Consider the following 26,378-nt stretch of genomic DNA (forward strand, 5'->3'; position numbering starts at 1 on the left):
ATCCAAATCCAAATGTTATTCTTAGCCTCAGGAGAATCACAGTCACATCAAATGAACTCAAAATAAGGGACCCAGCCGGGAAAATAATGGCGTTCCATGACTCTTTCAATGTGACAACTGCAGCATTAAATTCACGTGTAAATGAACTACCCCAATAAGAGCTACCTTAATTATCGGCCAGAGTCCCTATGGACAACCGTCATTACTATATGAAGAGTCCTACTTCTACTCAAGGGTCATACAGTGCATTCGTAAACTATTTGTTATGTTATGCCTTATTCTAAAATGAATTACATTATTTTTGTTCCTCATCAATCTACACACAATACTCCATAATGAGAAACAATATTCTCTGGTCTGATGAAACCAAGATTGAACTCTTTGGCCTGAATGCCAAGCGTCGCGTCTGGAGGAAACCTGGCACCATCCCTACGGGGAAGCATGGTTGTAGCAGCATCACGCTGTGGGGATGTTTTTAGTGGAAGGGACTGGGAGACTAGTTAAGATCGAGGGAAAGTAGAATGGAGCAAAGTACAGAGAGATCATTGATGAATCCCTACTCCAGAGCGCTCAGGACCTCAGACTGGGGCGAAGGTTCACCTTCCAACAGGACAACGACCCTAAGCACACAACCAAGATAACGCAGGAATAACTTCTCTGAAGTGCCACGACGCTCCCCATCCAAACTGACAGAGCTTGAGAGGATCTGCAGAGAAGAATGGGAGAAACTCCCCAAATACAAGTGTGCCAAGCTTGTAGGGTCATACCCAAGAAGACTCGAGGCTGTAATCGTTGCCAAAGGTGCTTCAACAAAGTACTGAGTAAAGGTTCTCAATACTTATGTAAATGTGATATTTCAGATTCTTTGTTATTTTATTAATTTGCAAAAAATATATTTTTTAACGGTTTTTGCTTTGACATTATGGGGTATTGTGTGTAGATTGATGAGGGGAAAAAATCAATTTGATCAATTTTAGATTAAGGCTGTAATGTAACAAAATGTGGAAAAAGTCAATGGGTCTGAATATTTTCCTGAATGCAACTCTATATCAAGAAATTCAGAAGCAATACTTGATGAGGAGACAGAGTGGCGGCAGTTAAGTGATCAAACAGTTCTTGCTGCTACAGGTTTCTTAAATAAGCAATACAATTTTACACAAGCTTGCTGAGGATGTCCAAACAGCTACATAGCACACAGTAGACTGGCAGAGTGGTTACTGATTCTCAGGACAAAGAGTACTTTGAACATCATAGTTACAATCCTGAACAAAAGAGTGTGGCTAGAGGAGCTTAGTTACACCATGGCTGCCTCCATGAAGCATGTTCGGTGTCAGACTGGATTCAGGGAAAGACCACTCAGTCCCCTGGCAGTCAGACACATTGCTCTGGATAGCTCCTGGCCCAGACATCCACTATTCAATTATCACCATCATTCATCAAAGCACTTCTGTGCGCAGGTCATTCCGCTAGCTGGCCTCAGGCCTACACGCCCACCTCAGACTCCTGTCGCCCACCTCAGACTCCCCTAACTCAGATAACATTACACAAGATGGAGACCATGCCCTCTCTGCTAGCCAGTCAACTACCAAATGTGCATTGTCAGGATATTTTTTTTGTGTGGCAACTGAGCAACGGGATGAGTGTGGTGGTGGCAGTGTTTGGTCAGACAGTAGTGGTGGGTGTTAGTGGAGTATGCAATGGGCCAACATCATTTTGAAAGTATCCAATCTTGGTACTATAGGTCAATAAAGGGTGATCTGGGAGACTTCAGATGGCTCACCTCATAGTGTAAAGCAGGGTACCGTTGTCCACCAGTCGTAGCAGTTTGTTGGGCGTGGTCATGTTGTGGGCCACAGATTTCTTCCCGTTGTGGAAGAAGGTGTCTGGAGTCCAGATCTTACTGGCCAGGAGGTTGTTAAGAGGCAGGACCTGCATGGGCCCGTCGAACTTCAGCCTCTCATCCCTCCAGCTTTGACGGAAGAACACATCGATGGTGTACTCCTGGGAAAAGACGGAGAGAATAAGTCTGTTTATAAGGTAAGAATATCTCAATCAAATTTGAATGTAATATTCAGCATTTCCTGTAAGAGCTGCAAATGGAAAGACTGTTCTCTGTCCTGGTAGGTACAGTATATTGTCAGTATATTGTCAGTCATGGCCTTGACTAGCAGAGAGTTGAGTTCCCTCCCAAAAGCACGCACAGACGTCAATAATGCATCATGCATTTTATTTGAAGGGGAAAACAGCCTTGTCAATGTGGGATCCTCGAGGCGTCCTTCAGAGTTCATACTCCAATGATTGCGTTTTCACAGCTGTTGCCGGCGGGATAAAACATGCCTTTTCCAATAGTTATCTCTCTGACCATATTGCCAAACACGTAACAAGGGACAGTGTCCCCAATAAACCTCTCTAAGTTCAGAGAGTAATCTCGTGCCATTAGTGGCTGCTGGTGAAGTAGGGGAGTGGCCTCACACTTCTATTCCTCAGATGTTTTCTTCCATTCTGATAGGATTTTCCATAGGTATTAAAATGTCATAAAAAAAATGAATTGCCTATAATTTCAGCTTCATTTAGACTTTCGCTGTTTTACGAAATGGTCCCCAGCATATTTAGAACGAATGGTGTAGTGATTTTTTTCATTGTAAATTCATGTCATAATGAACAGGACGATGACCAAACAGGAACATCAAATAATAGTAATCAAGTCTACACTCAGGCCACAATAATGCCTGTCAGCAACAATGTAGCAATCTGTCCCCTGCCAGCCACCACAGGAATGGCACATATTATATACGTTTCCATCAAGGACCCTGAAATAAACCATTATGCACCAATCAACAATTCATGGCACAAAATAAGTGCATGAAATGCACAGAAAAATATTAACAAATAAGAGTCTAAGCCCTGTCTAAGCTGGAGGGGGAATACTACCAAGCTATTTGGAATTGTTTTAAGAAGGTCCTTCCAAGTTACCAAGTTTATTCTGAAGTGGGTGGATGGTCTACTAAGCTATATGGAACTGTGTTAAGAAGATCATACCAAGGATCATTTGCTATTTGATTTAGAATTTTAAGACCCGTTGAAGTATAAAAAAAATATTTAAAAATAATTTGATGATAAAAAATGTATTTTGCCTTCCTGCTATTAGCATTGGATAACAAATCAAAATCAAATCAAATTTTACTGGTCACATACACATATTCAGCAGATGTTATTGTGGTTGAATCGAAATGCCGGTGTGAGTTCCAAATGTGCAGTTGTATCTAACAATTCACAACAACACACACAAATCTAAAAGTAAAATAATGGAATTAAGAAATAAGAGATTCATAACATGGAACAACAGATAGTCCTCCCCAAAATATCTAAAGGAAGTTTGTTCTGAAATATCTATCCTACTATATATCTGAGAGATATAAGAAAGATCAGAAAACACAACCTTTTTGACTGGTACAGGGGGACCTTCAGAGGAGTATTGTGAGGCCTGTGGGCAACCTAGAGCAAAACATGTACGTGTTTTTTAGCCCAAACTGTTCGGACGCTATAGACAGAAGTTGGCAGATCGGCAGTACTGACTTCAGAGGAGTCCCACACTTGTCATAGAGCAAAATGGAGAACACCATCATGTTTGTGAGAGTCTCATCTTTCCATAGAGGGATCATAATAGTTCAGACACTACATACGATTTTGTGAGAAGACCGATTTTCGGGATGTCTCATGGTCTGACAAACATCGCTATAGCACTGTCACCTTTCACTGCAGATGTGGAAGTGTTACATAGGCAGGTGTGGAAGTGTTACATAGGCAGATGTGGAAGTGTTACATAGGCAGATGTGGAAGTGTTACATAGGCAGATGTGGAAGTGTTACATAGGCAGGTGTGGAAGTGTTACATAGGCAGATGTGGAAGTGTTACATAGGCAGATGTGGAAGTGTTACATAGGCAGGTGTGGAAGTGTTACATAATCAGATTTGGTGGATTGAGATGCATCCAATGCAAGAAAAACAGATACTGTATTTCTAGCTTAAATTGACAGATTTTGTTATTATGCTAATTAGATTGCCACCTGGGCGCGAACATCGACCTTAGGGGGTTAAGGTAATAGTCATCATATTCCTCAATATACTTAAATTATAACTGTATACCATGGCTTTACACCGTGGTCACGTTGCTATTCCCCCTGCAATTTAGCAACATGCATTACCCAAAAACACAGGACATAGCTTTGGCTGACATACCAGAGCTACAGTATGTAAGTTCTAACCATTACTAATACAGAAATACCTATCTGTTTACCAACATGACCCTCTGTAGTGGAAATATTAATACGCAAAAAGCATGATTAATGAAACTAGCAGGAGCAACAAACAAATGTCATTGGCGGATGAGAATAAGGGTGCCTCATTTGGTAAGTTTGCCATATTGTAGCTTGCTCTCTGTTAATCTTTTTTTGTATCTGCATTAGCACAGAATACACTAAGTAACCAATTTATTAGGTACACCCATCTACTACAGGAGTGGAACCCAGTGTGGTCGTCTGCTGCAATAGCGCATCCATGACAAGGACCGATTAAATGCACGTTCCGAGATGCCATTCCGCATACCACTGTTGTACTGCGCCGTTATTTGCCTGTTTGCGGCCCGCCGGTAAGCTTGCGCCATTCTTGCCATTCTCCTTCGACCTCTTATCAACAAGCTGTTTTCACCACAGGACTGCCGCTGACTGGATGTTTTTTGTTTGTCGTACCATTCTCTGGAAAACTCTAGACACTGTCGTGCTTGAAAAGCCCAAGAGGCCGGGCAGTTTCTTAGATTCTGGAATCGTCAAGCCCGGCATCGACGATCATACCACGTTCAAAGTTGCTTGGGTCACTTGTTTTGCCCATTCTAATGTTCACTCGAACAGTAACTGAATGCCTCGATGCCTGTCTGCCTGCTTTATATAGCAAGCCACTGCCACGTGACTCACTGTCTGTAGGAGCGAACCCTTTTCGCGAACGGGGCGGTGTACCTAATATATAGGCTACTGAGTGGACATGAACCCAATTCTATCCAAGACCCTGACAATTATAAAACCCGAAAAAAGACATTGTGTTGATTCATGGGCATGATGCGTCGTGTCACACCCATAGTTTAGAACTCAGTGGTTAGTGCCGAAAAAAAGACATGTATTCTGCCATCTGAATACAAACTTCTAACAACCCCCTAACTTCAGCTGTATGTTGAATAATCAACTGTGTGCACCAATATCACATTATCTGCTTTGTGTCTTTTGAAAATGACCTATTTTCAATAAGCATGATATAAATCTTCAGGATGTATTCCATTGTTTTCATCCTGCCTTATATTGAAGCATTGCCTGCTTACATGTTGTACGATATTAGGGAAATACAACTGAATGTATTCAACTGAAATGTGTCTCCCACATTTAACCCAACCCCCCTGAATCAGAGAGGTGCAGGGGACTGCTTCAATCAATATCCATGTTTTCAGCACCCAGGGAACAGTGGATTAACTGCCTTGCTCAGTGGCAGAACGACAGATTTTTTCCTTATCAACTCTGGGATTTGATCCAGCAACCTATTGGTTACTGGCCTAAACCTCTAACCACTAGGCTACCTGCCGAGAGATAGTCTTTACAGTGACAGTGTGTAATCTAGCTCAAAATGGCTGATTTAGGCAGGCGTTAGACTGAGTGTTCAAAACATTAGAAACACCTGCTCTTTCCATGACATTGGCTGACCATGTGAATCAAGGTGAGAGCTATGATCCCTTATTGATGTCACCTGTTAAATCCACTTCAATCAGTGTAGATGAAGGGGAGGAGACAGGGGAGCCCTTTCCTGCAGTCAAATGACCTAGAGGCCCCATGGGTGGCCACAGATTGTCTGTTTTTAAAACAGAAAATCTGGTGTTTCTATGTCAAACAGTTTTGTTATATTTCAGTCTTCTGTGATGTATATAAAGTGTAATATTAGGATGAAAACTCAAAATGGAGTACGTTTCAACTCTATATCTGACATGGTCTAGGTGCCTTATTTTTTTTAAAGCCCATAACTATGTGTGTGAGGTGCACACTCCTGTCTCAAAGTAGATTTGTTAAAGACTACCAAGAAACACTGTGACCCTGATTTAGCACACTGAATTAAAGGGAGTGGATCTAACAAGTGACATCAATAAGGTGTCATAGCTTTCACCCGGATTGACCTGGTCAGTCTATGTCATGGAAAGAGCAGTGGTCACCCTCCAGCCCCTGGTGAGGATTAGCATGAGGAGTAAGACCACCGCCTGCCCAGGTCTTTTATCTTCTACTCAATGTGAGTGAGTGAGTGAGTGAGTGAGTGAGTGAGTGAGTGAGTGAGTGAGTGAGTGAGTGAATGAGTGAGTGAATGAGTGAGTGAGCAGATAAGCTCCTGCATTTTTCAGCATGTTCTTAAAAAAAAGATAGATTTAGAGTTAGATAAACTTAGATTTCTTGTCAGGAACATATAGAGGATGCTACCCTCTACAACATAACCTTCACTCAAAATCAAAACTCCAAACCTACAACCTGATTTCGGACGGAATTACGGAATCACCTGGAAGGCTTACAACTCCCAAAAATTATTATTCCTAAACTATACAGCAAATGCTCTGGAAAACAACAGAAACCTGAAAACACCATCCAACCTGGAACTGAGTGAGTAATGTTTAGTCTGAAGCTATATTTTATTTCCAAAAGCCAAGAAGGAAAATACATTACATTACTTTATAAGGACTGAATGATAAAGAAGAAGAAGTTAAGGCCGCCAAGCTTGATACAACCTCAATTAGCACTGACGTGTCAAGTGAGAGATGTCAAAGCCCTTTAGCCCAACAATGGCAGGAGAGTCGCACAGTCTACTCCAACCCAACTGAGAGGCCTTGGAAGCTGCCTGGCGCTGTTCAGAGGTAATTAAAATACAGTACCCTGTGTATGTAAAGAATAATAAGACAAGAAAAGAGTACAAAATGAAGGTCCTTATTGAAAATCAAGAGACACTTTTTGCTGACTATTATAGAAATGGGAACATCAGCAACCTCATCTTCCACACAGACCATCCCCTAGCATGGCACAGTGCTATATTAACACACTACCCCTCTGTTAAGAGGGGGGGGGGGTGTTACCGAGAGGTGGAAACTTAAAAATAAAAAACTGACAGCACACAGGGGGACAAACACCTGGGTATGTACATAGTCAACGATAGACATCGAGGGGACTCCTATGGTAGCTACACCTATAGCTCATCTCTTGGCAGTAGTACTGTAGACTACTTTATCAATGACCTCAACCCAGAGTCTCTCAGAGCATTCACAGTCAGCCCACTTTCAGATCACAACAAAATCACAGTCTACTTGAACCGAGCAATAGTCAATCATGGGGCATTAAAGCCAAAGGAACTGAATAATATTAAGAAATGCAGCATCTAGATCTTCTGCACAGACTCTGCCAGACCTGGCCTCTGACAGTAAATCTCAGTAAGACCAAAATAATGGTGTTCCAAAAAAGGTCCAGTCGCCAGGACCACAAATACAAATTCCATCTAGACACCATTCCCATAGAGCACACAAAAAACAACACATACATTGGCCTAAACATCAGCACTTCCACAAAGCTGTGAACGATCGGAGAGACGAGGCAAGAAGGGCCTTCTATGACATCAAAATGAACATAAAATTCGACATACGAATTAGGAACTGGCTAAAAATATTTGAATCAGTTATAGAACCCATTGCCCTTTATGGTTGTGAGGTCTGGGGTCCGCTCACCAACCCAAGAATTCACAAAATGGGACAAACACCAAATGGAGACTGCATGCAGAATTCTGCAAAAATATCCACCATGTACAATGTAAAACCCCAAATAATGCATGCAGAGCAGAATTAGGCCGATACCCACTAATTATCAAAATCAAGAAGAGTTGTTAAACTCTACAACCACCTAAAATGAAGCGATTCCCAAACCTTCCATAACAAAGCCATCACCTACAGAGAGATGAACCTGGAGAAGAGTCCCCTAAGCAAGCTGGTCCTGGGGCTCTGTTCACAAACAGAAACGCATCCTACAGAGCCCCAGGGCATCAACACAATTAGACTCAACCAAATCATGAGAAAACAAAAAGATAATTACTCGACACATTGGAAAGAATGAACAAAAAAACAGAGCAAACTAGAATGCTCTTTGGCCTTAAACAGAGAGTACACAGTGGCAGAATACCTGACCACTGTGACTGACCCAAACTTAAGGAAAGCGTTGACTATGTACAGACTCAGTTTACACAGATCCACAAACAATTAGAAAACAAACCCGATTTTGATCAACTCCCATGTCTATTGGGTGAAATAACACAGTGTGCCATCACAGCAGCAAGATTTGTGACCTGTTGCCTCAAGAAAAGGGCAACCAGTGAAGAACAAACACCATTGTAAATATTTTCCCTTTTGTACTTTAACCACTTGCACATCGTTACAACACTGTACAGTACATATACATAATACGACATTTGTAATGACTTTATTCTTTTGGAACTTCTGTGAGTGTAATGTTTACTGTTCATTTATTCCACTTTTGTATATGATCTACTTCACTTGCTTTGGCAATGTTAACATATGTTTCCCATGCCAATAAAGCCCCTTGAATTGAATTGAGAGAGAGGGGGGGGGGGGGGGCACACACTCCACTCCTCCCTAAGCTTGAGGGAGAGATCTGGATGGCCCAACGGTAGATGTAAGAGACAGAAGCATGTGAGGCTGTGATTACTCATAGTCTTGAAAATGATAATTGAAGATAAGAGATTAAGGATTAAACCTTTTAAAATGGGCTAATTCTGTCTAGCCAAATGCTCTCCGCTATATACAGTACACACCAAGAAACAAACGCTCAAACAAAAATGACAGAAGAATCTGTCGCCTCTCTAGATGTAGATAAAGTGGCAAAATGGATTCATTGAATTAAAACACAGACCCGTTCCATTTCCTTCCTTGCTGATGCTTGTATAAAAAGATCAATTAGAGTCACATCTTTATTCATGATTCCCACCCATCAACCTTCAGTAGCAATAAGCATGTTCACAAAAGAGCAAACTACTCCTTGTTATGCCAAACTGACAGAAAAAAACTGCACAAGCAGATGAGAAGCTTTTGGTGTGGAAAGTCGCCGAAAGCAATGAACAAACGCTGCGTTGATTCTATTTTTTCCAGCCACGGGGATCGTAGCTTTTTTTCAGCACGTCAAGAAAGGGTCTGTGTTTAATGCAAGGCAAATATATACTGAACAAAAATATAAACGCAACATGTAAAAAAAATCCCAGACATTTTCCATACGCACAAAAAGCTTATTCTGCTCAAATTTGTTTACATCCCTGTTAGTGAGCATTTCTCCTTTGCCAAGATAATCCATCCACCTGACAGGATTGGGCAGTACGTCCAACCGGTCTCACAACCGCAGACCACGTGTAACCACACCAGCCCAGGACCTCGGAATTCGGATCGCACTCTTTGAACTTCTGCTTCCCCGGCCAAGTCACACCAGTAATTCTAAGGAGAAAACCTTGAAAGCACAAACAGCGGGAACACACTGTAAAAGCATTGTTTGCATTCTAGTGTGAATGTTCAAGTCACTTCTCTTCTTCCCCATACTTCCCCCATGTTAAGCATTTTTCCAGTTTTAATTGCAATTTCTCTGCAACTCTCTGCTAGCTATTCCCTCTCTTCTATCAGCTTTTTCCCTCTCTCCTTTAAGAATTTAGTCCATCCCTTTTAAGGCATTCATCCGTGTTAATGATGTCACATGGAGGGTGTTAATTCTGAAGTAGAAACCCAGTGGAAACACCAAAGCACTTTTCCCACTTCGAAAAAGAAATCAATGAAAACGCAGGGAGTGTACACAGATGTAATAGGTGGGGCTGGGAGATTTGAAGATAGAGAGAGAACACACAGAGAGAGACAAATAGAGCGAGACTAAGCAGCCTTTTGGTGACTTCAGAGTATTGTGGCCTTTCAGGACCTACTGTAGAAGTGTTGCACCTGCTCCACTGCCTGCGAAACCACCAGGATTCCTTCCGGTCATGTCGGACCACCGTTTTTTTTTTTGTGCCAAGCTTTTTCATCTAAGCCCTAACGATCCTCACACTTCTCCCCTTCCCCCAAACACAACCCAGGCAGAGATCCCATGTGATAAATAAACGTAGCCCAGTTGTGTTTGGCTTAGCAGGGCGTAGATATCGTCTGTTTGTTTTCCTTTTAGACCTGGATAGGCTACTGAGTCAAGGTGGGGAACTCATTTGAAGATAAAAAAGGAATGAGAAAAAAAAGAGCAGAGCCAATCAGGGCCAAGTGGCACAGCAGATTCAAAGAGCAGCTGGTGCTCCTCCAGGGAGGGAGTGATTGATTTCTCATCAACAGAGTACAGGGAGAAAACACACACACACACAAAAACATCCCACAGAGGGGAGAGGAGAGAGATCTGCAGACACCATTGAAAGAAGAAGACAGAGAAGAGCATCTCTCCTTTCTTCCTCCTCCTCCGCCTTTCTCCCCTAGTGATAGGAGGTGGCTTGGGATTGACCGAATTCTCAACATGTGTGTAGGAGGAACCAAACGAGCAGGAGAGGGCAGGTGCCACTCTCAGTCCCCCACTCCCACAGCCTATAGGAGCATATGGAGGAGGGCCTGGCTCGCAAACAGCACCAGCCTGGTACAGTATGCTCTAATTAGGGTCTCCGAGGCTGCATCTGACGATGGATCACTAATGCTGAGCCAAAACATAAACAACCATTAGCGACTGAAATGTCTGTGCAGCTGTGCCTGACTTTCAGCCAATGTTCTTAAGTGCCTTAAATTATGTACTTGACTTTCAGCGCGGCCTGCTTTAATCTTTACTCTAGCCCTAGCTTAAGTAGAACCCCGACTCTGAATGTATATGCTATATCTAACACGCAAGGTTGCCTCTTAACCTGACAGTAGTGTATCTGATGGTTCCTGCCATGTTCCTGGCTTCGTTAATGCAAGTCTTCGTGCATATGTTGAAACAGCTGGAGGGAACGGCACTCTAGGAGTGCATGATCACTCAGAAAGATGCAAGGGCTGAATTAAATGTCAGAATGTTTACACATCAAAACCTGACATGGAATTTTTTATTCATGAAAGGATTTCACATTGCCAGGGATATGTACTGCCCGGTCTGTCTCTAGTGTGGTGCGGGCATAAGATGTGAGAGCATATTTTGATAGGTTATGGACTATTCTGTTTAGAAATATACGAATACAACAAAGTCCTAAAGGAGTAAAGCCAGTATACAGTATGAGGGACCATGAAAAAACAGACAGGGAAAAATATAAAAGAAAGACACACTGCAATCTATGATCCCCTGTGGTTTATTGGCAACAACGATCAAGAGTCCCTTTACAAAGAACAAGCCCATATAGAGAGACATAAATGAACAGTTCCTTCCTATGATATGTCTACCCCAAAGAAGTGCATTCCTCATATGGGAATGGTCTTGATGACAAATGAATCATACATTTCCCAAGGTACTCTTCTCTTGTAATTGTGATAAGGGCCACTATGGCATATTGCACATTAATTAAAAAGGAGGCATCAAAATTCTACCATCTAATGAAGTCTGTCAGGACATTAATTTCCTCGATTCTTTTGTTTATTCATTACAACTAAAAACATCCACAAATCCTGATGGTCTGGATAGGGACTTCTTCGCTTTGATGATTCTATTTACACTGAACAAAAATATCAACACAATGTAAAGTCTAGGTCCCATGTTTCATGAGCTGAAATAAAAGATCCCAGACATTTTCCATACGCACAAAAATATTATTTTTCGCAAATTTGTCTACATCCCTGTTAGTCAGTATTTCTCCTTTGCCAAGATAATCCATCCACCTGACAGGTGTGGCATATCAATTAGCTAATTAAACAGCATGATCATTACACAGATGCACCTTGTGCTGGGGACAATAAAAGGCCACTCTAAAATGTGCAGTTTTCTCACACAACACAATGCCACAGATGTCTCAAGTTTTGAGGGAGCGTGCAATTGGCATGTTGACTGCAGGAATGTCCACCAGATCTGTTGCAGAGAATTTTATGTTAATTTCTCTACCATAAGCTGCCTCCAATGTCATTTTAGAGAATTTGGCAGTACGTTCAACCGGCCTCACAACCGCAGACCACGTGTATGGCGTTGTGAGGGCGAGCGGTTGTGAGGCCGATTGGACGTACTGCAATTGTAATTTGAATGCACAAAAATACAGTGACAAGATCCTGAGGTCTATTGTGAGGCCCTTTTTTAAAGAAATATATAACTAACAGATGGATATCTCTATTCCCAGTCATGTGAAATCCATAGATTAGTGCCTAATGAATTTATTTAAATTGAAAGATTTCCTCATAGGTACTGTAATTCAGTCAAATCAATGAAATGATTGCATGTTGCTCCATATTGTTGTTCAGTATAGATAGAATAAACTATTTAATTTGAGTGAAAAGCAACTGCCTGATATTCAGACTGAATGTGAACTGACTTTGTGAGCAGTGGCTCTTGAGTTTAGCTATCATCGTGTTTACCTGTATTCCACACAGGCCTGGTTTTACACAAACATACCTCAGGTAGGAAAGTCACTAACAGGGCAAATGATCTGTTTAATTGAATTGAATTCTGAGTCAGAATTGGGCATTACATGATAATAAATATGGAGTCAGAATTGGGCATTACATGAGAATAAATATGATGTAAACACTCTTGAAATAGCAGTAAGTCAGCACATTTTCTACAGTTTGGCAACACGTTTCTCTTCTGGTATCTCTTGTAATGTGACTTCAGCTTACAGTCCACTGCAGTCCAACATAGCTTGCTCTTTTATGTGTCATTTTGTCTGTACATCCTCGGCAGTCTCCAAGCAGCAGATAACAGATATAGAGGACCATTGTACTCCTGCCTTGCTCCCCTCCCTCGCTGTCTGTCTGTCTGGACCGTGGGCAGTGTATCATATCCCACAGGCCACAGCCACGGAAGCTGGCACTCCATTTAAGTTGGTGTGGTTATGTTCAGTGGCTGCAGGGCAGACTGACTCCCTCCCTCCCAGCAAGCACACACCGCACCTATTTTCCTAGTGCCTGCACAGCTCACTGTGTTTTGTTTCTAGGCAGAAGCCTTCCAATCAAGTGTCCTGTCCACCCTCAGCCCCTCAGGAGCTCTTACCCATAGAAAAAAATACTACTAAAAAATAAAGGGAACACTAAAATAACACATCCTAGATCTGAATGAATGAAATATTCTTATTAAATACTTTTTTCTTTACATAGTTGAATGTGCTGACAACATAATCACACAAAAATTATCAATGGAAATCAAATTTATCAACTCATGGAGGTCTGGATTTGGAGTCACACTCAAAATTAAAGTGGAAAACCACACTACAGGCTGATCCAACTTTGATGTAATGTCCTTAAAACAAGTCAAAATGAGGCTCAGTAGTGTGTGTAGCCTCCACGTGCCTGTATGACCTCCCTACAATAACTTGGCATGGTCCTGATGAGGTGGCGGATGGTCTCCTGAGGGATCTCCTCCCAGACCTGGACTAAAGCATCTGCCAACTCCTGGACAGTCTGTGGTGCAACGTGGCGTTGGTGGATGGAGCGAGACATGATGTCCCAGATGTGCTCAATTGGATTCAGGTCTGGGGAATGGGCGGGCCTGTCCATAGCATCAATGCCTTCCTCTTGCAGAAACTGCTGACACACTCCAGCCACATGAGGTCTAGCATTGACTTGCATTAGGAGGAACCCAGGGCCAACCGCACCAGCATATGGTCTCACAAGGGGTCTGAGGATCTCATCTCGGTACCTAATGGCAGTCAGGCTACATCTGGCAGTCAGGCTACCTTTGTGGCCCCCCAAAGAAATGCCACCCCACACCATGACTGACCCACCGCCAAACCGGTCATGCTGGAGGATGTTGCAGGCAGCAGAACGTTCTCCACAGCGTCTCCAGACTGTCACGTCTGTCACATGTTCTCAGTGTGAACCTGATTTCATCTGTGAAGAGCACAGGGCGACAGTGGCGAATTTGCCAATCTTGGTGTTCTCTGGCAAATGCCAAACGTCCTGCACGGTGTTGGGCTGTAAGCACAACCCCTACCTGTGGACGTCGGGCCCTCATACCACCCTCATGGAGTCTGTTTCTGACCGTTTGAGCAGACACATGCACATTTGTGGCCTGCTGGAGGTCATTTTCACTGTCAGGGCTCTGGCAGTGCTCCTCCTGCTCCTCCTTGCACAAAGGCAGAGGTAGCGGTCCTGCTGCTGGGTTGTTGCCCTCCTACGACCTCCTCCACGTCTTCTGATGTACTGGCCTATCTCCTGGTAGCGCCTTCATGCTCTGGACACTACGCTGACAGACACAGCAAACCTTCTTTCCACAGCTCGCATTGATGTGCCATCCTGGATGAGCTGCACTACCTGAGCCACTTGTGTGGGTTGTAGACTCTGTCTCATGCTACCACTAGAGTGAAAGCACCGCCAGCATTCAAAAGTGACCAAAACATCAGCCAGGAAGCATAGGAACTGAGAAGTGGTCTGTGGTCCCCACCTGCAGAACCACTCCTTTATTGGGGGTGTCTTGCTAATTGCCTATAATTTCCACCTGTTGTCTATTCCATTTGCACAACAGCATGTGAAATGTATTGTCAATCAGTGTTGCTTCCTAAGTGGACAGTTTGATTTCACAGAAGTGTGATTGACTTGGAGTTACATTGTGTTGTTTAAGTGTTCCCTTTATTTTTTTGAGCAGTGTATATTGTACTGTGGTCTAAATACTGTAGTATTAGTATATTTATACTGAAGTATACTATAGTATACTGAAGTCCGCACAAACACTATAGTGAAAACTGTAGTATTCACTATAGTGTTTTTGCTGACATAACTGCAGTATACTATAGTGTTAAACTGTAGTGTTTTTGCGGACATGATCGTAGTATACTGTAGTATTTACTGTCATGTTTTTGCGGACATGACTGTAGTATACTATAGTATTCACTGTAGTGTTTTGTATATTGTATATTGTAGTAACACCTCCCGACTAGTGTTAGCTAAGATGGCACAACTACCAGACTACGCCTATTGTTTAATGAGGGGGACACATCAACCAGAACATAAGACACAGGTTCATGATATGCCACCTATTGAGTTGGGTCAACAGTTTTGAGCAATGCAATGGACCAGACAACACTTCATTACAATTGTAACAACTAGACAGGTTAGACTGGTTCTAGAACCATTAAAAGGAGTCAGTACAGAGGCAGATAAGAACAACCAACACTTATTAAAATGTTTAGAGGATTAAGTTAGCATGTTTGACCTAGATAAACAACACAAATGAATAAGACTTCTGAGATCTGTTACTTTCACTACAAAAAACACGACAGTGAATACTATAGTATACTCCAGTCATGTCCGCAAAAACACTACCGTGAATACTATAGTATACTAAAGTCATTTCCGCAAAAACACTACAGTGAATAGTACAATAACTCTAGACCACCTTTACTCCACACACAGAGACAGGTACAAAGCTCTCCTTCGCCCTCCATTTGGCAAATCTGACCATAATTCTATCCTCCTGATTCCTGCTTACAAGCAGAAACTCAAGCAGGAAGCACCAGTAACTCGGTCAATAAAAAAGTGGTCAGATGAAGCAGATGCTAAACTACAGGACTGTTTTGCTAGCACAGACTGGAATATGTTCCGGGATTCTTCCGATGGCATTGAGGAGTACACCACATCAGTCACTGGCTTCATCAATAAGTGCATTGATGACGTCGTCCCCACAGTGACTGTACATACATACCCCAACCAGAAGCCATGGATTACAGGCAACATCCGCACTGAGCTAAAGGGTAGAGCTGCTGCTTTCAAGGAGCAGAACACTAGCCCGGAAGCTTATAAGGAATCCCGCTATGCCCTCTGATGAATCATCAAACAGGCAAAGCGTCAATACAGGACTATGATTGAATCATAATACACTGGCTCCGACGCTCGTCGGATGTGGCAGGGCTGGCAAACTATGACAGACTTCAAAGAGAAGCACTGCTGCGAGCTGCCCAGTGACACGAGCCTACCAGACGAGGTAAATTACTTCTATGCTAGCTTCGAGGCAAGTAACACTAAAAAATGCATGACAGCATCAGCTGTTCCGGACGACTGTGTGATCACAGGACCTTTAAGCAGGCCGCAGGGCCAGACGGATTACCAGGACGAATACTCTGATGATCGCTGACCAACTGGCAAGTGTTCACTGACATTTTCAACCTGTCCCTGACTGAGTCAGTAATACCAACATGTTTCAAGCAGACCACCATAGTCCCTGTGCCCAAGAACACTAAGGTAACCTGCCTAAATGACTACCGACCCGTAGCACTCACGTCTGTAGCCATGAAGTGCTTTGAAATTCTGGTCATGGCTCACATCAACACCATTATCCCAGAAACGTGAGACCCACTCCAATTTGCATACCACCCCAACAGATCCACAGATTATGCTATCTCTGTTGCACTCTACACTGCTCTTTTTCACTTGGACAAAAGGAACACCTATGTGAGAATGGTGTTCATTGACTACAGCTCACCACAAGTGCCCTCAAAGCTCATCACTATGCTAAGGACCATGGGACTAAACACCTCCTTCTGCAACTGGATCCTGGACTTCCTGACAGGCCACCCCCAGGTGGTAAGGGTAGCTAACAACACATCCGCCACGTTGATCCTCAACACGGAGCCCTTCAGGGGTGCATGCTCAGTCCTCTCCTGTACTCCCTGTTCACTCATGACTGCATGGCCAGGCAAGACTCCAACACCATCATTAAGTTTGCCGATGACACAACAGTGGTAGGCCTGATCACAGACAACGATGGGACAGCATATAGGGGGGAGGTCAGAGACCTGGCTGTGTTGTGCCAGGACAACAACCTCTCCCTCAACGTGATCAAGACAATGGAGATGATTGTGGACTACAGGAAAAGGGGGACCGAGCACGCCACCATTCTCATCAATGGGGCTGTATTGGAGCAGGTTGAGAGCTTCAAGTTCCTTGGTGTCCACATCAACAACAAACTATCATGGGCCAAACACACCAAGACAGTCGTGAAGAGGGCACGACAAAGCCTATTCCCCCTCAGGAGACTGAAAAGATTTGGCATGGGTCCTCAGATCATCCCAAAAGTTCTACAGCTGCACAATCGAGACCATCCTGACCGGTTGCATCACTGCCTGGTATGGTAACTGTTCAGTCTCTGACCGCAAGGCACTACAGAGGGTAGTGCGTACGGCCAAGTACATCACTGGGGCTAAGCTTCCTGCCATCCAGAACCTCTATACCAGGTGGTTTCAGAGGAAGGCACTAAAACTTGTCAAAGACTCCAGCTAAACTCACCATGGACTGTATTCTCTGTGGTACCGGAGCACCAAGTCTAGGTCCAAAAGACTTCTTAGCAGCTTCTACCTCCAAGCCATAAGACTCCTGAACAGCTAATCAAATGGCTATTCCCCCCCCCCCCATCTTTTACGCTGTTGCTGCTCTTTGTTTATTATTTATGCATAGTCACTTTAACTCTACCTACATGTACAGTTGAAGTCGGAAGTTTACATACACTTAGGTTGAAGTCATTAAAACTCGTTTTTTAACCACTCCACAAATTTGGTGTTAACAAACTATAGTTTTGGCAAGTCGGTTAGGACATCTACTATGTGCATGACAAGTAATTTTCCAAAAATTGTTTACAGACAGATTATTTCACTGCATCACAATTTCAGTGGGTCAGACGTTTACATACACTAAGTTGACTGTGCCTTTAAAGAGCTTGGAAAATTCCAGAAAATGATGTCATGGCTTTAAAGCTTCTGATAGGCTAATTGGCATAATTTGAGTCAATTGGAGGTGTACCTGTGGATGTATTTCAAACTCAGTGCCTCTGGTTCATCCTTGGGAGCAATTTCCAAATGCCTGAAGGTACCATGTTCATCTGCACAAACAATAGTACACAAGTATAAACACCATGGGACCCTGCAGCCATCATACCGCTCAGGAAGGAGACTTGTTCTGTCTCCTAGAGATGAACGTACTTTGGTGCGAAAAGTACAAATCAATCCCAGAACAACAGCAAAGGACCTTGTGAAGATGCTGGAGGAAACGGGTACAAAAGTATCTATATCCACAGTAAAACGAGTCCTACATCGACATAACTTGGAAGTGCACTTCACAAAATAGATGGCATCATTTCCACAGTATTTCCACAGTAAAAAGAGTCCTCTATTGACATAACCACTCCTTCGATGCCCGGGCGGTGTGTTTGGGATCATTGTCATGCTGAAAGACCCAGCCACATTTCATCTTCAATGCCCTTGCTGATGGAAGGAGGTTTTCACTCAAAATCTCACGATACATGGCCCCATTCATTCTTTATTTTACACGGATCAGTCGTCCTGGTCCCTTTGCAGAAAAACAGCCCCAAAGCATGATGTTTCCACCCCCATTATTCACAGTAGGTATGGTGTTCTTTGGATGCAACTCAGCATTCTTTGTCCTCCGAACACGATGAGTTGAGTTTTTACCAAAAAGTTACATTTTGGTTTCATCTGACCATATGACATTGTCCCAATCTTCTTCTGGATCATCCAAATGTTCTCTAGCAAACTTCAGACGGGCCTGGACATGTACTGGCTTAAGCAGAGGGACACGTCTGGCACTGCAGGATTTGAGTCCCTGGCGGCGTAGTGTGTTACTGATGGTAGGCTTTGTTACTTTAGTCCCAGCTCTCTGCAGGTCATTCACTAGGTCCCCCCGTGTGGTTTTTTTGCTCACCGTTCTTGTGATCATTTTGACCCCACGGGGTGAGATCTGGAGCCCCAGATCGAGGGAGATTATCAGTGGTATTGTATGTCTTCCATTTCCTAATAATTGCTCCCACAGTTGATTTCTTCAAACCAAGCTGCTTACCTATTGTAGATTCAGTCTTCTCAGCCTTGCACAATTGGTGGCTGACTAAATACTTTTTTGCCCCACTGTACCTAAAGAAGAGTTAATCTCTTAGTCAGTTTTATGCAGTAGTAGTCCTGAATTTACCTCAGTGCCTCCCAAACTGAAAACATTAACTTCATTTTCAGTCTGGTTCTGCGGCAGTCTTGATTTTCCTACAAAAACATTGTCTGTCCTCCTTCTCTTCAAAATACGAGTTGCTGGAGGCGAACCTGGTTCCACGAGACCAACTCTCTCCCTGAGCTCCGTAATGATGAGCTGGCCCATGTATTCGTTAATTAACAGCTAGTCATTTTTCCTCTCTCTCTCCCCTCTCTCACTCATTTTCCAGTCCAATCTCTTTCTCCCTCACTTCCTCTCTCGTTTGCTCCTGCTGGGATTCTGACCTGTGCATGTGTGATGTGCTGTCAATCACACATTATCTTTGGTGTTCCAACAGCTCCTCCACATTTGGCTCTGAGGCAGAAACACATTTTGGCAACAGATTGTTTCAGGCCACCACGTCTGTCTGATTTGTTCCAGAAGAATCAGAGTTCAGGCAACAGCATTTCCATACAAACTGTGTGTGGGTACTATTCAGTATAGGACAGGCGATAGATAGATAATTTACACAGCTGAACATTTCCTCATTATGCTTTAATGGACATCAACAACCATATAATTTTGGTGTTGAGATCGATAACACTATTTGATTATAAATGATAATGACACAATCATTTCCTGTATCGATCAGCCAACGAGGATCTGATCAAGGTCACATTTAATTTACATGTGTCAATGTCCCCCGTTAGACATCATGCGTACTACTGTAGCTAGTTTTAGCACCGCATGAAAAGCAATTTTCCTCATGTGGATAATTGCATAATGACACACAAACGCACATAATGAATCGCATTATGTTCTCAAATTGCTACCGTACATCAGACACAGTTAGGTAAACCCAGTGATGATGACAAGCATGTGCACATCTTAGAGAGGTTCTGATGCTGTCACATTAGATAGTGTAGATGTTGCATGTTTTCCCAATAAGCCACTCACTGGAGCATTTAGTGTTTCCTAATAGTCCACTTCACCTCTGACGTTTTCCTATCATCTCAATTATGTGACATGCGAAAGGCTGTCCTCGGAGAGCAGTGTCAGGCAGCATGGAACATTGGGATTTTCATAATCATGGTGTGGCCCTTTTTATGAACAGACCAGATGATTACAGCCTCTCCACGGGTCATTACTTTCTATAGAAACTTTTAGGGTGTGTTCTCCCTGATTCATTCTAATTGGCTCGATCTGTTTGGTCTAATCTTCAGAATGACCTTTGGATGAAAATATGGAACGTATGTATGATGTGTTATATTGTGCTGCCATCTCTCAATATCAAGATTATTTCACATGACTGTTTGTAGAAGCATAAAGTCAGACGAAATAATCATTTGACACGCATGAGTGAGCAACTGCAGTAAACAATTCTGAGACTGCATAACAAATGTTTATGAGGGATACTTGGGAGACATAAGTTGCATTGCAATTACACAGCATGGACTTAAGAGAGCGGCTTAACGACTTGTAACTATGGCAACACAATGCAGACTCTCATGGAAGTGGCCTATTAAGGATGCAAATTGTCTTCCTCCAGACTGTGCCCGTTAAGCTTTTAACACTTATTCCCGCCCTGAATATATGTTTATCATATTGTGACAAAGAGCAAAATGAAGACCGGTATGGTGGGAGAGAAGATGGAGGACTATTGTGAGAGCCCATTATAGTGAACGTCAATGGGTTTCCCTGAAGGGCACTTCTTTTTACCGGAGACTCTGAAACAATAGTTTTAATTATCAGTTAACCATCCTTATTACAACCTGCCTTTATTTTCTTATTTTCCTGCTAGAGAACTAATATGGTGAGAGTCCCCTTGAGCAAGGGCACGATGATGGATGCATTCACCCTCAAACACCAACAGGAAAAATAGCTCTACCTAATGTGTTCATGTGTAGGACCATTCACTGTACAGGGTTCCTTCCCACGTTTTCATATCCAAGTGTTATTTGTCTTCCCTCGTCACAGAAAGTATCATTTGGTAGCTGAAACAGGGAACAATTACAGCAGAGAAAAATATGAGTTGAGAGAAAAATATGAGTTGAGAGAGAGCGAGAGAGCGAGAGAGGGAGAGAGCGAGAGAGCGAGAGAGCGAGAATGAGAGCGAGAGAGAGAGAGAGAATACTTCACTGGTCTAGCCAAAAAGGCTACAGAGGGAAGGAGAGAGGTTTGTACCAGTTGATAATAAACCAACATGTGACATCTTTTGGCAAGGCTTAATGCATGCAGGGCCAGAGCAGAGTAATGTATCCAGCTACAGAGAAGCACAACATCCACCTCCTAAACTCCATTTGGATCAGGAAGAGTACATTTCAGTAAAACAAAAAACGGTTAGCTTGTAGACGGATGCTTTATAATCAAGCAAAAATAACTCCAGGGGACTGAAAATGATATCGCCTTTATTCATCTCTTGCACGATAAGGCTTTTTAACTGCATCATTCTGGGCCATGCAGCGTACCACTGGCTAGCGTGTTGATACCGCGGGTCTCCAGTGTTTTTTTAGCACAACAGAGTTGTGAAATGAGAGCAGAGCTTGGTGGGATCAAGACAGGCCCCGGGACTAGTTCTGTCATCTTCGTCAAGCAGGGTTCTACACAGTACCTGGGGCAGATTAGACTGCCCTCAATTTCATCACACCAGGCCTGTCAAGGCTAGCCTGCCAGAGAACAGGAGAATACACCACGACAGCGCAGACACAGGCACAAATGGGACGGAGCTACGTAAACCTCCAGAGATACAGGAGAGGAAAGAGAGAGAGAGACAGATGAGGAGAGAGAGAGAGAGAGAGAGAGAGAGAGAGAGAGAGAGAGAGAGGGAGACAAGAGGAGAGCGGAGGAGTGACAGAAAGGAGTGAGAGAGTGACAGGAGGGGAGAGAGAGATACAGGAGAGGAGTAGGAAAGACAGAGATGTACAGGGAAGGTGAGAGGGAGAGAAACAGAGAGATAAGGGAGATAAGGGAGATGAGAGAGGAACAGAGATGAGAGAGCAACACATTCACTTCCTCTCAAGCCATCACCAAGATAACCCACAATTAAGGGATTGGACGGACAGCCTCTAAAGTCATCTGCGGACCACATAGACACTTACTGTAAGTGTTCTACACTTTGACCGGGATTTGCGTGTTCTTGTTATTGGCCTGATATTTGAGTTTTGCCCAAAATATCTTCCTGAATTTAGCTCTGATTCGTCCGCTGTCGTGACGGTGGAGAAATTAGAGCAGACATGGCATATTGGGCCCAGTGAGGAGGCAGGATGAATGGTCCTGAGGGTAGGAGTTGGGGGAATGGTCCTGAGGGGGAATGGGGCGAGGATTCCTGAGACTGGCTGGGAGTGGCAACAGATGGGCAACTAGACCACTGGATCTGTGAGACACCAAGTTGTGAGTTGCCTGGGTATAGGTCGTCCTCCAATTTTGTTTTTGAAATGACGTAATACGCTGTTAATTAGATCTGTTTTCCCAGGCGTTACACAGTCCTACTTTTTGGTCATTAATAAATCATTTCCAGAAACTCGCTGAATCCTTTTGATACTCAAAGGATGATTATGTTAATGTTAACCTAGCTAATTATTGCGTTGTAATTCAATTACGGTTTACGCTCCATATAATGCAGCCGATTGCACTCTGTTGTCTTCTCACTATTAGTAGATGGAAGCCTGCCTATTCAGAATGAGCAGTGGCACTGCATGGCTCGATTCATTCATCTCGCATGCCAAACCTAATTGTGTGTGTGATTAAGACACATGCAATTCCTCCAGGCCTGCCCCATAACCAATTTCCTGATCTCTAAAATGAACCCATTCCATTCTAAAGCAGCTGACATGTGTCACTGAACATGAAAAGGATGTCTGAATATGTATTTGCATAAAAAGCCATTCTCCACTTGTTAGGTAACCAATAGGCTCTAGACTGTGTCGATGAGTCAACATTGTTTTGACTCGCATTCGTCTCGGTGGTCAAAGGGTTCAACGTGTCCCTTCCTGTTGCACTGAATGGTCTTTTTGCATATAGCCGATGATGTCATGTTCAGTCAGTCACTCACTATAGGATTTACTGTGTTGACATACAGTACAGCCCAGTAGAAGATGCTTGCAGTATTCATTTGGCAGGTAAGGGTAGTCCAATGCGACATTACCTTTAACACTCCTTCTGTAAGTATGACATAATTACAACAGTTTTGTCTCAAATATAATATAAATAACAAAAAAAATGGATGCATATTACATTATTTGGGATGAATTATTTGATAGGTCACGCTGGTCCTTTAGGGGTCACATTCTCACATTCTGCAATAATAAAATACTTACCATGTCTGTGTCTGACACCGGTCCAAAGCTGGTCACGTAGATATTTGTCCTCACCTCCGTCACACTCTCTGCTTGGACACGAAGAGAATACAAAGAGGCAGAGTTTAAGTACCTTTATGAAATTACAAAGGAGTGCTCCATCTCAGATGTTTACCATTCTGAAGCAAAATTCTGGAGAATTTGATTTTCAAACAGCTGTTTTTAAGTGGCAACTATATTTGAGAAAAATTCCAATCTGGTTTTCGTGCTCACCACAGCACAGAGACAGCCTTAGTTAAAGTGGTAAATGATCTTAGAGCCAACACAGATGCCAAACAGCTCTCTGTCCTTGTACTCTTGAATTTAAGTGCTGCATTCAACACTGTTGACCATGATGTCCTTCTGGACAGACTGGAGGGGTGGGTTGGACTCTCCGGTCCAGTTCTAAATTGGTTTAGGACCTATTAAACCAGTTGAGAGTTTTTTATCACCCTTGGTGAACATAACTCAGAGAAAATACATATCACATGTGGCGTTCCAGAATGTTCTATTTTGGGTCCGGTACTGTTCAGTTTATAGATGTTACCCTTTGGCAGTGTTACCAGAAAGCACAGCAATGATTTTCACTGCTACGCTGACGATACACAACTTTACATTTCTGTGTCATCAGAGGATTTTAGCTCAACGGGTAAATTATTAGTCTTTATTAGTGATTTTAAATACTTGAATGGCTCACAACTTCCTCCAGCTAAATCAAGAAAAGAGAGATCTTAAATACATCTTTTTAGCTTTGCTTTTCCTCAGGGTGCTTTTTAGTCGTTCAGTTTTTGGCATTCTTTAGTTTTTTTAGCTTATGTTTGTTGTGTCGTAAATATTCCCGCTATTATTCTTTTTTATCCGTATTTTCCTGTGAAGCACATTGCTTTGCATTCCATGTCTGTAATGTGCCGTATAAAAACAATCTTGATCTGATTTGACCAGTCCTTTCCCTGACCACCAGATCTTATTGCTGCTCCAGGTTAGTTGTTAATGTCAGTTCAGAAAAGTCAGCTCACTTTCCAAACTACAAATCCAATGGTAGAGGCAGAGGCATGACTATTTCATGTCTCAACACTCTACGCCAAATAAACAAGACTGAACCTACTGTATGGAGATAGCCAGACTTTAAATCGGGGTTGTTTTCAGGGAGAGTGTTTGCATCATCATCAAAGTCACAAACGGAGATTAGAAACGAGAAATGAGAGATGAGAAATCACAGGAATAATGAGGGTTGGCAGGACCACATTCAAATCATATCTAGGCCTGTTTAGTGGGACTTGTTTGTATTGGTGTCAGATGATGCTATTCACTGTGCATTGTCCTACGGTTTTCTACTGTGCATTATCCTTCAACTGGAAGTGCTTCCTGTCTGGGGTAAACAACACTTCCGGTGTAACTGGGTGAAATGTGTAGTTTCAGAAGAGAGTTAAAGAAAAGACAAGAGATGTAACAGAGAGATGACAATGTGCTGCACATGAGTCATCCTAAATACGATGACGGGAGTGCGGGGAATCACCTTGAAGTTATAAAGGTTTCCCAATAGAGCCTCACGACCTTAACTTTGATTTCATCAATTGAAGGATGTAAATGAATGTCTCTGTGCAAATGAGGGGCTTTTGATGTAAGGCTGTGAGTGGCTGTCTGCCAGTCGTTGCTCCGAGACAAACTGGAACCAATGGAATGCTTCCAGAACCTGCCTTTATGGAATTTAGAGTTCCCCTGGCAACATGACATCAGCCATTAATCAAAATGCACATGCCGAGGTCTTTGGAATACAGAACACGTCCAATACATTTGGAGGGCACCTGAGATCTCTCTGTCTGGAAGGTCGGAGACTCATGGAAAGTGCACAGGTGGCATAGCTGATGTGGTGACACTTATCAGACATCCTAGTGGGGGTGGAACAGTGTGGGGGTGCTCGACACTGTCAGCTTAAAACGTCACATGGATTTCATATTCACACTCTCACCGACCTCTGACCAAGAATCCAAAAAATGACTTATAATAAGTTCAATTAAAAAAATATACACAATGAACTTAAAATCATTAGCATACGGTCTTAATGCTGCCCTGATGATTATCTAGCATTAGCCTTCCTCCGCCAAGGCCGTGCCGTGCCCAGTGGGCAGGAAATCAGAGCTCTGCTGGACCTCTGGGATCTGAAGACTGGGCTTGCATACCAAGTGTCAAGAAGCTTCTGTTTTGAATAGGGTCTTTGTAGCATTCTGCTAGCGATAAGCATCTCCTTGTGATGAGGATTAGTCATTTCACTGTTCCAAAAAGCAATCTGTTCAACATCTGAAGAGATGTACTCTCACTGTGATCAGGGAAACTGAGCTGGTAATGAAAACCATTGTCAGACTCTGTAGGATCAATGGAGGTCACTCTGACAAGGGAACCAATTCATCATGGGGTCACAGCCCCAAATCCATCACTATACGCCACAGCTAGCTGCCTGGCTCGCTGGGCGTGGGCTGGCACCGCGGGGAGGCAGGGAGGAAGGAGAGAGGAGAGCAGGTGCTCTCTGTTTCAGTAGAGGCAGTGGCCAGCGGCTTATTTTTAACTAGGTAGATAATTGTATTTCACTCCAGGTTGTGGTGCGCCATATCATGTGTTAAAGCTTTTGTCCCAGACCATCACTAACAGAGCTGATTCAGATAATTAAGGTCTTTATAAATAGCTGATTGATTCTTCAAGTTAAAACTAGCTTACTTTAATAGTTTAAGGTGGTAGAAGCAGACAGTTCGACATTACAAAAAAGCTAATATGCTAGCTAGCTGATGAGCTCGTTGAAGCAAAGCATGGCTATATAGTGAAGGTTTCAAACACAGTTCTATTAAAGTGGTGGATGGCAGACTCAGCAGCTTAGAGAGAATCCTACACATTGTGTGCGGCAGAGTC

The 26,378-nt window shown here is 43.0% G+C and overlaps 1 protein-coding gene across 1 annotated transcript in view; it reads right to left on the reverse strand.

Annotated features, from left to right (window-relative positions):
* Window positions 1-26,378, reverse strand: part of LOC109873138 (gamma-aminobutyric acid receptor subunit alpha-3-like) — a 160,485-nt gene that overhangs the window by 65,185 nt on the left and 68,922 nt on the right. The window contains exons 4-5 of the mRNA XM_031808572.1: window positions 23,460-23,530; window positions 1,781-2,001 (exon numbers count right to left, since the gene is read on the reverse strand). Of these exons, the coding sequence (XP_031664432.1) occupies window positions 1,781-2,001; window positions 23,460-23,530 (292 nt within the window). The remainder of the gene's footprint in view (window positions 1-1,780; window positions 2,002-23,459; window positions 23,531-26,378) is intronic.

Source organism: Oncorhynchus kisutch, linkage group LG28 (genome assembly GCF_002021735.2).
Source record: "Oncorhynchus kisutch isolate 150728-3 linkage group LG28, Okis_V2, whole genome shotgun sequence".
Classification (NCBI taxonomy): Eukaryota; Metazoa; Chordata; class Actinopteri; order Salmoniformes; family Salmonidae; genus Oncorhynchus; species Oncorhynchus kisutch.